The sequence below is a fragment of the Gadus chalcogrammus genome, chromosome 1 (assembly GCF_026213295.1).
Source record: "Gadus chalcogrammus isolate NIFS_2021 chromosome 1, NIFS_Gcha_1.0, whole genome shotgun sequence".
In the NCBI taxonomy this organism is placed as follows: domain Eukaryota; kingdom Metazoa; phylum Chordata; class Actinopteri; order Gadiformes; family Gadidae; genus Gadus; species Gadus chalcogrammus.
Window position 1 is genome coordinate 21820363 of NC_079412.1, and position 17574 is coordinate 21837936.

At 45.3% G+C, this 17574-nt stretch overlaps 2 protein-coding genes across 2 annotated transcripts in view; one reads left to right on the forward strand and one right to left on the reverse strand.

The window, feature by feature from the left end:
* The first annotated feature begins 2894 nt into the window (after positions 1–2894).
* bcap31 (B cell receptor associated protein 31) lies at positions 2895–8552 on the forward strand. The gene is made up of 8 exons (XM_056595998.1): positions 2895–2999; positions 3441–3537; positions 3922–4022; positions 4144–4288; positions 4570–4705; positions 5277–5397; positions 6648–6748; positions 7622–8552. Exons 2-8 carry the CDS (start codon positions 3446–3448, stop codon positions 7655–7657), a joined length of 732 nt encoding a protein of 243 aa, XP_056451973.1. The 5' UTR covers positions 2895–2999; positions 3441–3445; the 3' UTR covers positions 7658–8552.
* Positions 8553–9373: 821 nt separating this feature from the next.
* Positions 9374–17574, reverse strand: part of slc6a8 (solute carrier family 6 member 8) — a 29592-nt gene continuing 21391 nt past the window's right edge. Inside the window, exons 10-13 of the mRNA XM_056595859.1 lie at positions 17379–17481; positions 16597–16697; positions 16152–16322; positions 9374–14495 (exon numbers count right to left, since the gene is read on the reverse strand). Of these exons, the coding sequence (XP_056451834.1) occupies positions 14355–14495; positions 16152–16322; positions 16597–16697; positions 17379–17481 (516 nt within the window). The 3' untranslated portion in view covers positions 9374–14354. The remainder of the gene's footprint in view (positions 14496–16151; positions 16323–16596; positions 16698–17378; positions 17482–17574) is intronic.

The window sequence follows — 17574 nt, forward strand, 5'->3', positions numbered from 1 at the left end:
TTCCATGTATTTATTGATATTTATTTGATCATATTTATTGTGCCAGGTGAACATGCTTTTATTAGTTTGTAAAATAACCAAAAGCCTTCAACATTCAGTACATTTCTCTCTCTCTCTCTCTCTCGCTCTCTCTCTCTCTCTCTCTCTCTCTCTCTCTCTCTCTCTCTCTCTCTCTCTCTCTCTCACACCATGCCTGAACACATTCACACTCGACTCTCCATGAAGTTCTGGGTCCATTGCCTTGTTTTGTTTCCTGAGTTGTGATGTATTGCTGATGATATTTCATGTAACTGTCTGTTTTTCTACCATTGCCATTGCCTTCTGCTCAGTTTGTATAGTTGTGTGATTTCACTAAAGTGTCGGAAACACTGAGACTCTCCTTTGTGATGTCATGATCTGGACCTGGATGGGTGTGTCTATGTGGGTGTTTGTGGGTGTTTGTGTGTATCTGTATATCTGTGTGTCGGCACACTCACACTGAGTGAGTGAGGGTGTGTTTTTGTGATTGAGTCGGTTTTTGCGTGTGTGTGGGTGCATGCGTGTGTATCTGTGAGTATGCAAAATAAGAATCAATAATCAATACTAATATGATATTACGATGCCCCCACACACACACACACACACACACACACACACACACACACATCAGAAACCCCCCCCCACACACACTCAATCACTCAATCATAAAAACACGCGCTCAATCAGAAACACACAAACACAACAACACAAACACACACACTGAATCAGAAACACACACGCAAACATAATAAGACACACACACAAACACACACGCACAGACATAATAAATCACACACACACGCACACATAATAATACAAATACAAACTCAATCACACTCAGCTATGAGCAGACTCTGTAGAGTTAATACACTAGTAATACTACTAGTTATAGTAACAGTGATAAAGTAGTGTATAACATGTCATCAGTAAGACCAGCAGTGATGTATAATGATATAACATGTGTGATGTACGGAAGGTGGAGCAGGCCCCACCTGCCTGTGATGGAGGAGACTACCCTGACGGAGCCTGGGCTGGTGCACCTTACCTGAAGAGGGTTACCCCATCAGCTGGCCAGCCCCCTCCTCCCTGACCAGGAGACACACAAACATCAACACAAACACACACACATACACACACACACACACACACACACACTGTCAGTAAAGCACCTACCAATTAGCTAATGGGTCGTTAAGAGTGGCGTCCATCAGGCTTGTAATCAATCAATTAGGGATCCAGACGAGAGTGTAATTGGACCACTTCAGCATTCTGTAAGGATGGGATCACCATGGCAACCAATACCGGGCAACTCTGCTGAGTCAGTGTGTGTGTGTATATGGGTGTGTGTTCGTTAGTTCACATAGTGTGAGTGTGTGTGTGTGTGTGTGTGTGTGTGTGTGTTTGTGTGTGTGTTTACTTCTTGATTACATCTAGTGTGGTCATTGATTCAATGCTCCCATAAATACATGAATACTGTATTCCAGTACTACAGTATTATACCTCAGCACTATAGTATACTATACAGGAATATACTACAGTACCACAGGACTTTACTACAGTATTATACCTCAGTGGAACAGTATACTGTACTTTACTACAGGACTATACAAAAATAATGCAAGACTACTACAGTATTATACCTCAGCACAATAGTATACTGAGCTATCCTACAGGAAAATACTACAGTAGTACTCTACTAGTACTATTCCATCAAGTATCCTGATTTGAAATCCTTTCATACGTGATTAATACATGGACATTACCTGGTTATAAGTGATTAATACATGGACCTGACCTGGTTATAAGTGATTAATACATGGACCTGACCTGGTTATAAGTGATTAATACATGGACCTGACCTGGTTATAAGTGATTAATACATGGACCTGACCTGGTTATAATTGATCAATACATGGACCTGACCTGGTTATAAGTGATCAATACATGGACCTGACCTGGTTATAAGTGATTAATACATGGACCTGACCTGGTTATAGGACCTGGGCCGGACTATAGCCTGCCTAGCAACCGCCCAGACTAGACTGCTGCATTATTTATGATTGGTTGGCAGCTGGTCACAAGACTTTGTTGCTAATTCTTTATTTATGAAGGATGATCATTTGTCAGATTAGGACAAAACGTGCCTGTCTGTCTCTCTGTCTGACATTCTGTGTCCCTCCCTCCCCCTCTAAACTCATGAAATAATTATCATGCGAATTTAATATGAATAAAAAAAATATTTGCCAAGACCTCTAAATTAAAGAAATTGAATTTTAAATGATTTGTTATGCTTATTATAATGTCACCAAACATTTTCGTTTACATTTCTACCATACTGTATCAGAGAGATCGGATTAATTAACTATATAAATATACTGCAAGCATTGAGCAAAATATCACCGCAGAAAATAATGGGCTGTGTTTCTAGAAAACGAAAAAAAACATCATAATTGAATGTCCAAATGAAAATGTGAAATATTAATATCTGATGGTGATTTGGAAGGGCGAGCGAGGAGACTTTACAAAGCAGAGGGCTCCCCCTGCTGTCCTCTGGGAACATGACATGTAGGGCTATCACAGGCCCCATGAAAAATGACATGCAGTTTAATGCCTGGCCACATGTAAACATTACATGTAGTTTAATTCCTGGTCAAATGTAAACATTACTGTAGTTTAATTGCTGGTCACATGTAACATTATATGTAGTTTACATGCTGACTCTGTCTGTTCATAGACATACTGTACATACAGACAGAAGAACAGTAAATTTTTCTTTCAATTTCTGATACAATTCTCAACGTACAATCTGTGAATTGGGGCGCAACCGCCTGCTGTCCAATCAGAGCAGCGGATGCTGTGATGAGCTGGCATTAAAAGCGGAAGGCGGAAGTTTATCTGACAGAGAGCTAAGCTAACTAGCCTAGCTTGTGAGGTCTAACCGGCCAGTTTTCCGCCACTCCTCGTCTCTACTTCTATCCTCGGTAAGTAGAGTCATGTAGTATCATTACATATATTATTTATATAGTATTAGTTTAGTACGATTTGTATATATTAGAAGTATTAGTTATATGTAATTCATGCTAACAACGCCATCGATCGCTGGTTCGACTTCGCAGGTATGAAGTACTGTTGTATCACTGTTGTATTGTAGTACTGTACACAGTGTATACTAGTAGTACTGCAGTATTTATGAGGGACGAATTACCGTACTGTGAGGTATGTATTATGTACTGCACTTGTAGTAATGTTATAGTCACGTTCGACTAGGTTATTAGTCATGTTGTAGCTGGAGGGAGGGGAGTGTACAGCAGGGGAGTGGTGTACTGGACCAGAGGGGGGGCGGGGGTGTTCGTAGTGAATGTGGTGTACCGGACCAGTAGGGGTGTGTGTACTGGACCTGTAGTGAGTGTAGTGTTCTTCAGGCAGGATGAGTCTCCAGTGGATGGCCGTGGCCACCTTCCTCTACATGGAGGTGTTCCTGGTGCTGCTGCTCTGCATCCCCTTCATCTCACCCAAGAGGTCAGTATCCTCTCCTTAACCTACTTACCGTCACCCTACCTTAACATTACCCTAACTCAGACGGCGTTGCGTAGCGTTGGCTTTATGGTACACTGTTCCTTTTAAGGTAAATACTGTCAAGCTATATTCTCAGGCTCTATCTCGAGAGAGATGTCTCTCTTTGACCCGAGATAGATATCTCTCTATCTCGGTGAAGAGATAGTGATCAGCCTGTGAACAAATAAACCACTCACTGAGTGGGTGTTATTACTGTAGTCCCATGACTCTTCCTGCTGACAGCCTGTTGTGTAGTGAGGTGGTTCCTCCTCTAGGGGGCAGTGCTGGCCTGTTGACTATGAACAGTTTCAGTGGAGAATGAAGTCGGTGTGTGCCATGTGTTTCAAGGTGGAGTCGCCTCTTCAAGTCCCGCATGGTCCAGACCATCGCTCTCTACGGCAACACCTCCTTCATGGTGGCCATCGCCATCCTGGTCTTCCTGCTCATCGGTGGGTTGATAGCTATGTATGTATGTATGTATGTATGTAAATATCTCTGGGTATGTAATGCATGCATCTATCTCAAGTGTGTGTGTATATCAATCTGTATCATGTGTGTATCTCTGTGTAGATGCGTTCCGCGAGGTGAGGAAGTACAGCGTCCCAGAGAAGGTGGACCTGGTCAACAACCCCACAGCAGTGGAGCACATCCACATGAAGCTGTTCAGGGCCCAGAGGAACGAGTACATCGCCGGCTTCGCCCTGCTGCTCTGCCTGTAAGACTCTACTACTATTACTACTACTACTACTGTGGTGTATACCAAGACTAGTGTTGACCAAAATACTATTACTACTGTAGTGTATAGAGACTAGTGTAGTGTAGACCAAAATACTATTACTACTGCAGTGTATACCAAGACTAGTACTACTGTACTAGTGTATACCAGGATACTCCCTCACTGAGCTTCAGCTCAGAGAGGGTGGGAGTGAGTTTCGGTTCACATAGGAATGCCATGACGATGACTCTGTACCCCCCCCCCCCCCCCCCCTCCTTCAGACTTCTCCGTCGCATAGCAACCCTGCTGTCCCAGCAGGCCTCTCTGATGGCGTCCAACGAGGCCTTCAAGAAGCAGGCAGAGGGTGCTAGCAACGCTGCCAAGAAGTTCATGGAGGAGAATGACCAGCTGCAGCAGGTACGCAAACCATCTGGTCAAAACACGGGTACGCCACTAATGCTAACCATCCAGTCAGTAAACAGGCACACCGCTAACCATCCAGCCAGTAAACCGGTACACCGCTAACCATCCAGTCAGTAAACGGGTACACCGCTAACCATCCAGTCAGTAAACGGGTACACCGCTAACCATCCAGTCAGTAAACGGGTACACCGCTAACCATCCAGTCGGTAAACAGGTACACCGCTAACCATCCAGTCAGTAAACAGGTACACCGCTAACCATCCAGTCAGTAAACAGGTACACCGCTAACCATCCAGTCAGTAAACAGGTACACCGCTAACCATCCAGTCAGTAAACAGGTACACCGCTAACCATCCAGTCAGTAAACAGGTACACCGCTAACCATCCAGTCAGTAAACAGGTACACCGCTAACCATCCAGTCAGTAAACAGGCACACTGCTAACCATCCAGTCAGTAAACAGGCACACCGCTAACCATCCAGTCAGTAAACAGGCACACTGCTAACCAGCCAGTCAGCCTGTGTCACCATGGTTACAACACACTGCCTGTCTGTGCCTGGTGTAGAAGCTGAAGGGGGCGGGGCTAAAGGTACCTGATGCGGGCGCTAAGAAGTCTGGAGAAGAGGAGGAGGACCTGGCGCAGGAGGTGAAGACTCTGAGGGAGGAGCTGGCCACCGCCAAGAAAGGTGAGGACTGAGACTACCGCCTCATGCAGCCGGTGGGGGGCGAGGCAAGGGCTTCCTCTGAGAGCAAGGAGGTGTGAGGGGGCTCCAGGTTCACAGCCCCCACCTGATAAGCCATGTGTCACTCCTCACTGGCATCTTCATCCTAGACCTTAGTTGGCCCAACCCATCTAATTTATTGTCGGGTGCCTTTTTTATTTTAATGTAAGGTGCTTCTGCCGAATAGGAATGCACCCCTTTTACGAAGTGTTTCTGGGATCAGAAACCCTGACGGAGGTTATGAGTTTAATGGAGGAGGCTCTGCCATGCCCGGCTACAGCTGGAGGAGAACACCTTTTGTCTGCCTTCTTTGGCAGCAGAGTCTTCATCAGAGCCGGGTCGTTATGGAGGGGTTAGACAGTACAGAGACATCATTAAGGAGCAGGAAGGGGTTAGACAGTACAGAGAAGGGTCATTATGGAGGGGTTAGACAGTACAGAGACGGGTCATTAAGGAGCAGGTAGGGGTTTGACAGTCCAGAGACCTCATTAAGAAGCAAGTAGGGGTTAGACAGTACAGAGACTGGTCATGGGGAGCAGGTAGGGGGTTAGACGGTACAGAGACGGGTCATGGGGAGCAGGTAGGGGTTAGACGGTACAGAGACGGGTCATTAAGGAGCAGGTAGGGGTTACAGTACAGAGACGGATCATTAAGGAGCAGGTAGGGGTTACAGTACAGAGACAGGTCATTAAGGAGCAGGTAGGGGTTACAGTACAGAGACGGATCATTAAGGAGCAGGTAGGGGTTACAGTACAGAGACGGGTCATGGGGAGCAGGTAGGGGTTACAGTATGGAGACGGGTCATTAAGGAGCAGGTAGGGGTTAGACAGTACAGAGACCGGTCATTAAGGAGCAGGTAGGGGTTACAGTACAGAGACGGATCATTAAGGAGCAGGTAGGGGTTAGACAGTACAGAGACGGATCATTAAGGAGCAGGTAGGGGTTACAGTACAGAGACGGATCATTAAGGAGCAGGTAGGGGTTAGACAGTACAGAGACAGGTCATTAAGGAGCAGGTAGGGGTTACAGTACAGTGACAGGTCATTAAGGAGCAGGTAGGGGTTAGACAGTACAGACAGGTCATTAAGGAGCAGGTAGGGGTTACAGTACAGAGACGGATCATTAAGGAGCAGGTAGGGGTTACAGTATGGAGACGGGTCATTGAAGTGCAGTGTGCCTGGACGTTTGAGTGACTCCTCCTCGGTGTCTCCCAGCCCTCCAGAAGTCGGACAGCGACGTGCGGGCCATGAAGTCCCAGGCAGAGAACCTGACCGTGGAGTACGACCGGCTGCTGGGGGAGCACAGCGTGCTGCTGGTGAGACGCACACACACTGACTCAACACGCGTTGATACTAGGGCTGGCTATTCCCAGGTACCTTTCAATTCGGTTCTTTAGGTGTTCATTCGATTCGATTTCGATACCGATCCAATTGCTTCGATATCGATTCAATAATACGTGCAGATGACAAAAATACCAAAATATTATTTAGAATCAACCATTTCAAAATTAATTGGCCATTTCATTGTGCTTTAACTAGCAAAAAGGGAATCCAGCATTGTATAGTACTGAAATGTAAAAGGGCATTTACATTTAGGCATACTCGCTTCTAGTTTACAATGACTGAGTATGCTTCTTTTATTTTTATTTTTATAAATGGAAATAATCGATTTAAAAAATCTGAATCGAGAACAAATCAATTGTAGTGCATTGATGAATCGATATTTTTTACCCAGCCCTAGTTCATACACATGTGTGTAGGGATAGACATAGATTTAATGGTCTGTCCCAGCCAACGGGTCGTTCCATTCTGCTGTTATAGGGGTGTTAACCTCAGGAAAGTCCTCGGCGTCGTGCTGCTGGTCTGAACCTTCCCTCAATGAGCGCTTCATGAGCCTCGGTTCTGCAGCCATAGCAGAAAGGTTCCTTAGACCTCTCCTTCCCCCCCTCAGGGATAATGGTCTTCATCAGTATGAAGCTCCTGGTGGTGTTGCTCATCAACCACAAGAACGTTGTTTGAGGGTGATGACATCACATGACGGTTCCTTAGACCTCTCCTTCCCCCCCTCAGGGATAATGGTCTTCATCAGTATGAAGCTCCTGGTGGTGTTGCTCATCAACCACAAGAACGTTGTTTGAGGGTGATGACATCACATGACATCCCATGACTCTGTCCCCCCCCCCCCTCAGGCCAGCGGAGACTCCAGGGACAAGAAGTCAGACTGAAGCTCCCTGCTTCACCTTCATCAAGCTCCGTCTGCCTCCACCACTTCACGCACATGACGTCACTTCCTGATAACCGATGTCCCTTTGGAGCGGTTGCAACCAGTTTGTTTCCAGCGGGACATCCAATAGGAAGTATTCCCCCCCCCCCCCCCCCCCTCAAGAACAGTACCAATAGGACTCTTCTCTACCCAAGCCTGCTTTAAGCCTCCAGTTAGCATGAGGAGGCTAGCCCTCATGCTAACGCCGTATGGAGAGCAGGGCTTTACTCTGTTGCGATGTGCTCACCGTTCAGTGGGTTTCTTTTATCACGGTTTGAAGTAATGTTATGTGAATGCCACGTTGGCTAAAGCGCTAGCTTCCTTAGGCGGTTTATCGGCCGTCAGTGCTAGGGGGAGTTCCGGAGCCAATCCCCTGCTAGGACCGACAGGTGGGGCTGACACCTGTTGGCTCGGGGCAGTGGACTTTAGCCTCGGGCTTCTCCTGCCAGTCGGTTAGATCCTGAGGGGCTCCTCTTCAGACTTCATGTTCGGACCATGCTTCACCGTGCGACTCTTCTTCTGCACTGTTCATCGAATGTCTAAACTTTATTGGTATTTTTACGTTGTACGAGGAGTGGTTGATTTGTGGGGAAATGGAGCCAGGTGTCGATGATCCGTCCTGTTCACTGTAGGACACAAGTTGGACCAAATGGGTTAAAGAAATGTAGAGGGTGATAAATAAGAGCCTTGTTGTTCCGAGCCAGGAGGTCTGGCTCCGTTTACAGAGAAGAAGGGGAAAGTTGAACCTCCTGTATGGTCTCTTCTAGGAAGGGAACTCTCTCCTCCCTCCTCCTCCTGTCTCTCTGAGTGTGTTATGTACTGAAGCTGTTCCTGCTCCAATAAACCAGTTCTCTCTGCATGCTCACTGAAGTCCTCAGCCTACACCCATAACACCACCCTCACTATATATCATACCCCACGACATCGCCGTCACTATCAATCTCCCTGAATGAATCCAGAACTTTATCGCAGTGTATATATCACTGTATGTCGGGGGTTATGGCCATGGCCTTGGCCTTGGTATGAAGTTGGCCGTCTCCACCTCCTCCTGTCTGGGCTAGGCCCCTCCTCCTGTCTGAACAAGGCAACTCCTCGTGTCATAAGGTTCATCTACTGGCACCTCCTCCGTCGGTAAGTTCCGTCCTCCTGTCCTAGTAAGGCCCCCTCTGCTTGCACCGCCTCCTCCTGTCTGAATAAGGCCCTCCACCTCCTGTTTAGGGCAGCTGCTCCGCTGGCCTCTGACATTCAGTCTGGTTTGAACCAGATCCAGCAGCTGAACTGTGTCTTCAGCTTCTCAGAGTCTCAATTTACCCAAGAGAAACAGCCAGCCGGCTTCCTGGAAACGGGGGGCTGGCCACAATGCTGCTAGCACCGATGCTAGCACCGACGCTAGCACCGATGCTAGCACCGATGCTATCCCTGGGACCCGCAAGCCAGGAGACATCAGCATTTCCCCCGCTAGCCTTGAAACCAGTTGCAAGCCAACAACTAGCATGTTAACCATATTATCTGGTCAGTGTGACGTCACTCACATATGATGTAATCTGGTCTGTGTGTTGTCACTCATGATGTATTCTGGTCAGTGTGTTGTCACTCATGTTGTAATCTGGTCAGTGTGAAGTCACACATGATGTAATCTGGTCAGTGTGATGTCATACTATACTCCCTCTGCTTGACCACAAAACACATTTCATGGGCTGACTTATTTGTAAACACATTTTATATTTTAATCAAATTTTAAATACTATAGTACCACCATATTTGAAATCCAGATTAAGAATGTATCTCATGTTCAACATATTTGTTACATTTAAAAAATATTGTAGTTTAAATGTAAACTTTAGTTCAAATGTTGGCTACTGAGGTTTCAATGTAAACGACTGAGGTTTAACTGTTCAGCCCAGGTTGTAAAGATTCAAAAATAAATCCTTCATACTAGCAGGAGGTGTGAAGGCGTGGCCACACATTTGGTGCTCAGCCATAGAACACTAGCCCTCAGGATACACAGAAGGACCCTCCTATAAAGCATATGGCGGTTCCAGAAGGGAAAATCCCATTCATATTCTGAATAGAGGTTTTGATTAAGAGCCATTATGTCGTATCCATCCAAAGTGTACTTACCATGAGCCAAGGGATTGTGTAAAGATCGTATATGGGATGGGCATTTAAAAGCACCACACTACCAAACATGCTAAAGTGTCACGTCTTTGATTGGTTGAGCCCCCTGTTACCATGGTCAGGTACCGGCTTGACTGCCCGCGCGAAAGTCAAGCCCTCGATTACTGCTGCCGCTGAACTCGATAATCATTGACTGCAGAGCCGACATGACGTCCCTTTGGATGAGGACGTGTCCAAATGGGTGAAAACCAGTACAAGTCAGTCCTCATACTGGAGTGTTTGAGGGTCAGCTTGAAAGAGAAGACGTACAGGATTCTGGTGAGTGTTGCAGGCCGGCTACTAAGGTAGCTGACATGAGTTGTACTTATGTAGTGTTATGTCGTTATCATGCTGCAGTGAATAATAATAAATACTATATGGCAGTGTTATACCATAATTTGGGTAGGATAAAGCCTAGGAATATATAATGTTGAATGAATACGTAAATGAATTATCATGTGTTAAAAACGAGTAACGTATTACCTAATGTATCACCACTCGTTGTCGTAGCAACCACACCCGTCGGGAACCATGAACCGCCATTGTTGGACGCACGAGTGGTGAGAGCAGTTAGGAACGAAGCACTATGTCGACGTCAACACTAGATACAGTATATAAAACATTGTACACACACTCAAAATATATTAAAAAAACTTGTATAAACACTAATAATGACAAAGGTTAAAAAAGAAGCGTGCCTTGGAAGTCGTAGGAAAGGTCTGCAAACATTATGGGATGAGTTCCTTACTTTTGTTTGTTTCGTTACGTTGTTTTTTGCTCTGAACCAAATGTTTTATGTTCATGAATAATTTGTGAGATAATTGGTTTGTTTCCAGGATTAAAACTAGTGTAAATGTAAACTCTAGTGTAAATCTGCCTTCTCCGTGTAGAAAGCTTGAATATAAACTACAGCTGGATAAGGAGAAATAATTGATTATGTACAGCCTGATAAGGAGAGAGTATTAATGTATGGTTTGATAAGGAGAGACGGATGCATATGTAGTCATCAAGTGAGTTTTATTGCCGTAGTTTAGTCAGTGGACTGGCCCGGGATCACAGTGGGCTAGCATGGCTAGCATGAAACCCTGACATTACATCTCGTCATTACAGGGGGACCAACACTCCATTAAATCAATTAAATCAAACCACCAGTTATTCCTTTAGCTTCCTGCTAACACTGGTTCATTCAAACCAACCATTAGCTTGCTGCTAGCCTAGCCTAGCCAGTAATCTTCTCGCATGGAGTGAGATGTTAAATATCAACTTGGCTAACTGATCTGCAGTCAGGAAAACACATAAACACAGTTTGGAAGGGAGACAGTGCAAGGCTAACTTTGTTTGTTTAGACAACTTGAGGCCTGGTTTGGTACAGCGTGCAGATTAATGAGCTGATGCTAACAAGTTAGCTTTATTTATATATTTATACTCGTACCTATTATGGCATAATTAATCCTATATATGTATAATATAAAATAGATCCTATATACCATAATCAATTTATACAATATACATCTATAGAGTATATAGGATCTAGATATATACATACACCTATACTATATATAAATGATTATTGTGAAGTACAAGTGGCTCTATAGTTGTACTCTGCTATTCAGACGAAAGTTACTTGATTTTTCACTTTATTTCAGTCTTCCTCTGATGTAGATCAGGCCAGTCCGCGACCAATCAGGGAAAGGACAACCGTTTCTTTCCCCGCCCACTCACCAAACCAGACAAGGCGCTAGTGTTGCATAGCCATTAAAGAGATCTGATAAACAGGACTTTACAGCATTTGTTTACACATTTTCCCTCCATTTCCACTAAAAACAAAGGTGATGAAATACATTCAAGCCGTTGGCAGACCTCTATTCTACATGTGGATCTACTCTGTACCCCGTCTACAGCATACAGTAGAGTGTCACGTTTACAGTACTGTACCCTGTGTACAGTAATCACGTTTACAGTACTGTACCCTGTGTACAGCAGACAGTAGAGTCACGTTTACAGTACTGTACCGTTTACAGTATGCTGGTTTATTTGTAAAGAACTCCCTTCCAGTTCATAGTACATATCAAGTTTTGGCAGATCAGTTCATGTAGTCATAAGAAGTAGTACTAGGTAGTTAGCAGTACACCTGCAGGCTAACTAGGTCTATATCAATCCGGTCTGCGGTATGAGTTCATCTCACACAGCGACCATTTCGGCAACCCTCACTATTATACAGATCTGCTTCCTTTCAAGTCTTTGTGATTGTGTGAAGAATGATGAGCAGACATTGAACTAGTACTACATTAGTACTAAATAATTCTTACTACATGTTATTAAGAGTACTACATGTAATGTAGTACATGTAATGTAGTACTACATGTATCTAATGGTACAACATGTAATTAGTACTACATGTTATTAAGTACTATATGTAATTAGTACTACATGTTTTAAGTACTCGATGTTATTAATACTACATGTAATTAGTACTACATGTTATGAATACTACATTAGTAGTTCATGTCAACAATACTACATGTAATAAGTACTACATGTTTTGAGTACTACATGTAAGTGTTGTTACTTCTAGATGTTATCACTACAGATACCGTAGGGGATGGGGGGTGATGGGGTGGGGGGGGAAGGTAGTTGTGCTGCTGGGGAAATCAACTACTAGGAAAAATAAAAACGCTGACAATGTAAACGTAAAAACTTTCCCTTTGAGCACTTTGATCATTTATCACCCTAAAAAAAATACAAAAATATTCCCTTTCCTCGCCCTCCCTGCATGGCTAACATGCTAACAGGTGCTGCCATGCTAACAAGTGGCAACATGCTAACAGGGAACCCATGGCAGTGCAAAGATGCAAACAATGTTCTTGATCAGGTCAGCGGTATGATTCGAGCTAATCTTAAATCCTCCTGAACTGTTGGTTGTCAGAAGGAGATATCGTGCAACTAGGTTAATGAACGATAAACTATTTTTGCATGATAGAAACAATATTAATCAATAATAAAATGGATCAATTATTGAGGCTGCCTTCTGGCATCTATGTTGGCTAGCTGCCGACTAAAATACTTAACTATACTATTATATTCTATACTATACTGCTATACATTGCTATCTTAAATTAGAAAAGCTTTATTTTACATGATGCAGCCTAGAGCTTTGCATTTGTGCATTTAAAAATGAGCTGCTTTGGATTTCGCTACCGTTTAGCGTCGCTAAACGGATCGCTAGCGAAGAGCTAGCTAAACAGATTGCTAGCTAAACAGATCGCTAGCGAAACCTTAGCTAAACTGATCGGTAGCTTAGTGCTAGCTAAACAGATCGCTAGCTAAACGCTGGTTAAACGCATCGCTAAGTAAACGCATCGCCAGCAGCCCTACTCCTGCTGTTAGCTCAACGTGATCTGAAAACATCTTTATCACAAATACTGCATCAAATATATTACACAGAATATACAGTATATAATGTATCAGCAAAATAAAAGCCTTCACAAAATAAATCTCTGATCTAATCTCTGATGTAAAACAGAAGCTGTTATTTCAAACATTTTTTTTTTTTTTAAAAGTGCCAACAGTAGTATTTTACAACAATGTGCAAATACTGTTTGTTATTTAATCTATCTGACGTACAGGGTTATCACTGATGGTATCTAGTGGTTGCTAGGTGACAGAGTTGTAGACACGCCCCCTGGAAGCGAGGCTTGATTTGGCCGTAGACAGAGGGCCGAGGGTTTGGCTAGTCATGTGACTGACCGGTCATGTGACTGACAGGGCGCTAGAGTTAAGACAACAACATAAGGCATGGATTGGCTAGTACTGTAATTTCTTCCATCTCACTCTCCCTCTCTCACACTCCATCTCTCTCTGTCCCCCTCTCCCCCTCTCTTTCCCCCTCTCCCCCTCTCTCCAGAGGTTGATGATGAAATGGCAGCCGGGCCCCTAGGGGGTTTAAACACTCCGTATGGCACTCTGACCTTGGAGGTCGGGTCAAGGGTTAGAGGTCATTAGAGGGAAGAGGTTTACAGAGGGCACTAGGAGTCAGGTTGGAGGTCAGGTGGAGGTCAGACTAGGGTTTGTTATGGTTAGAGGTAGTAGACATAATTTGGGATCTGGTCAGAGGTCAGACCAGGTGTAATATCGGGTTATAGTTTGGGTAGGGTAGATGTCCTAGAGTGCCTCAGTACCTTTTGTGCATGGCACTGTATTTGTGATGAGCTCTTGGGGAGGGTGGGGGGGGCGTGTCTATGACTCTGTCCTAAAAGGACCTCATTGGCTATGTGATTCCCAAACAGCCAATAGTAACGAGGAAGACATGGAGACTTAAAAACACTGAAGAGACCAAGATGGCGTCCGGCCCCCCCCCCACCCTGGGCCCAGCGTCCCTCCTCCACCCTGGGCCCCGCGTCCCTCCTCCACCATGAGCCTCCACCCTGTTTCTTCAGGGTTTTGTTGAAGGTGGGGGGGGGGGGCTGAGTGCCCGGCGGGGGGCTGTTGGTGGTGGCCGTGGCCTACATGACACTCTCGAAGATGATCACCTTGTTGTGGTCTGCGTTGCAGGGGGGCAGGGCCGGGGCCCGGCTGTGGGCGTCAGGGGCCATGTACTCCATGTGGTGGGGCCCCCACACCGGCGTAGTCAGGTGGGCCCAACGCTGGGGGACAAACACACGTCAACACCGCCCTACATACAGCTAAAACACCTGTCAACACCGCCCTACATACAGCTAAAACACCTGTCAACACCGCCCTACATACAGCTAAAACACCTGTCAACACCGCCCTACATACAGCTAAAACACCTGTCAACACCGCCCTACATACAGCTAAACGACACGTCAACACCGCCCTACATACAGCTAAAACACCTGTCAACACCATCCTACATACAGCTAAAACACACGTCAACTCCGTCATACATACAGCTAAAACACCTGTCAACACCGTCCTACATACAGCTAAAGCACCCGTCAACACCGCCCTACATACAGCTAAAACACACGTCAACACCGCCCTACATACAGCTAAAACACCCGTCAACACCGCCCTACATACAGCTAAAACACACGTCAACACCGCCCTACATACAGCTAAAGCACCCGTCAACACCGCCCTACATACAGCTAAAACACACGTCAACACCGCCCTACATACAGCTAAAACACACGTCAACACCGCCCTACATACAGCTAAAACACCTGTCAACACCGCCCTACATACAGCTAAAACACCTGTCAACACCGCCCTACATACAGCTAAAACACCTGTCAACACCGCCCTACATACAGCTAAAACACCTGTCAACACCGCCCTACATACAGCTAAAACACCTGTCAACACCGCCCTACATACAGCTAAAACACCTGTCAACACCGCCCTACATACAGCTAAAACACACGTCAACACCGCCCTACATACAGCTAAAACACACGTCAACACCGTCATACATACAGCTAAAACACCTGTCAACACCGCCCTACATACAGCTAAAACACACGTCAACACCGCCCTACATACAGCTAAAAGACACGTCAACACCGCCCTACATACAGCTAAAACACACGTCAACACCGTCATACATACAGCTAAAACACCTGTCAACACCGCCCTACATACAGCTAAAGCACACGCCAACACCGTCATACATACAGCTAAAACACACGTCAACACCGTCATACATACAGCTAAAACACACGTCAACACCGTCATACATACAGCTAAAACACATGTAAACACCGCCCTACATACAGCTAAAACACACGCCAACACCGTCATACATACAGCTAAAACACATGTAAACACCGCCCTACATACAGCTAAAACAAACGTCAACTCCACCCTACATACAGCTAAAACACCTGTCAACACCGTCCTACATACAGCTAAAACACACGTCAACACCGTCATACATACAGCTAAAACACACGTCAACACCGTCATACATACAGCTAAAACACATGTAAACACCGCCCTACATACAGCTAAAACACCTGTCAACACCGTCATACATACAGCTAAAACACATGTAAACACCGCCCTACATACAGCTAAAACACACGTCAACACCGTCATACATACAGCTAAAACACATGTAAACACCACCCTATATACAGCTAAAACAAACGTCAACTCCACCCTACATACAGCTAAACAGGCTCTGAACAGCTTGTAGAGTATTACTACAGTAGTGTGTAGTAGTACTACAGAAGTACTGGTTTGAGGGTGCCCTTGTTTCTGAACATCTTTTAGAGTGTGTAGAAGTACAGTAGTAGTGTGTAGCCCTACAGTAATAGCAGTAGTAGTCGTGGTACCTGTTTGAAGGAGCCCTTGGCTCTGAACAGCTTGTAGAGCACGCTGACAGGGATGCAGAGCATGGAGGAGAGGGCCAGACACCAGCCGATCACCTCGCCCCACCAGGGGTACACGTACACGTTGTTGTAGGTCAGGGGCTTGTAGTTCATCAGGTGGAACAGGAAGATACCCTGGAGAACATAGAATAACATAGAACAATATAACATAACAATATTCATAATGATATTACTATAGTCATCTCTGTAGTTCACCAGGTGGAACAGTACAGGAAGATATTCTGGACATATTCATACTAGTACATAATAATATGATTAATTATAATAATATTATAATTATTATATTATTACTAATTATAATAATCATTATACAGAGAGGTAGTCAGCGACTATGAGAGAGAGATAGCGGTAGAGAGAGAGAGAGAGAGAGCAGTAGAGAGACACTGACCATGCATACGCAGGGTGTGATGAAGCTCCAGCACCACTTCATCCAGGGGAAGGGCCGGTAGCCAATCATACGAGCCACGTCGTCCATGAAGCGGTCCGCCCCTGAACATTAGCATAGCATTAGCATATGGTCCGAATGATCCAGAACTGTATCGGTCAGGTGCCGGAAGGTACGCCTCGAAGCCTCTCCACACCACGTAGGTCTAAGCACTAGGTCTAAGCACTAGGTCTAAGCATTAGGTATTAGCACTAGATCTTAGCACAAGGTGTTAGCACTAGGTCTTAGAACTAGGTGTTAGCACTAGGTCTTGCTCCTAAGTCTTAGCCCTAGGTCTTAGAACTAGGTCTAAGCACTAGGTGTGAGCCTCAGGTCTTGGAACTAGGTGTTAGCACTAGGTCTTGCTCCTAAGTCTTAGCCCTAGGTCTTAGAACTAGGTCTAAGCACTAGGTGTTAGCCTCAGGTCTTGGAACTAGGTGTTAGCACTAGGTCTTGGAACTAGGTGTTAGCACTAGGTCTTGCTACTAAGTCTTAGCCCTAGGTCTTAGAACTAGGTCTAAGCACTTGGTGTTAGCCACAGTTCTTAGCACTAGGTGTTAGCACTAGGTCTTAGGGTTAGGGCGTAAGCATGTGTGTGTGTGTGTGTGTGTGTGTGTGTGTGTGTGTGTGTGTGTGTGTGTGTGTGTGTGTGTGTGTGTGTGTGTGTGTGTGTGTGTGTGTGTGTGTGTGTGTGTGTGTGTGTGTGTGTGTGTGTGTGTGTGTGTGTGTGTGTGTGTGTGACCTACCATACACCCAGGACACTACGATACACTCCCAGAAGGCCTGCCACAGTAGGGTCATGCCGCTGGCTGAGTAGTAGTCAAACAACTGGAACACATACATCCCTCCCTGGGACACAGAAAGGTAAAGATGAGACAGACAGACAGGTAGGGGCCAGGCAGAGAGGTAGGGGACACACAGTTGATTGTTAAAAGCTGTCTC

Coding starts and splice junctions, on each gene's coding strand:
- bcap31 (XM_056595998.1), top strand. CDS start 3,446: ATGAGTCTCCAGTGGATGGCCGTGGCCACCTTCCTCTACATGGAGGTG. Junction 3,538..3,921: donor CCCTTCATCTCACCCAAGAG/GTCAGTATCCTC, acceptor ATGTGTTTCAAG/GTGGAGTCGCCTCTTCAAGT. Junction 5,398..6,647: donor GCTGGCCACCGCCAAGAAAG/GTGAGGACTGAG, acceptor GGTGTCTCCCAG/CCCTCCAGAAGTCGGACAGC.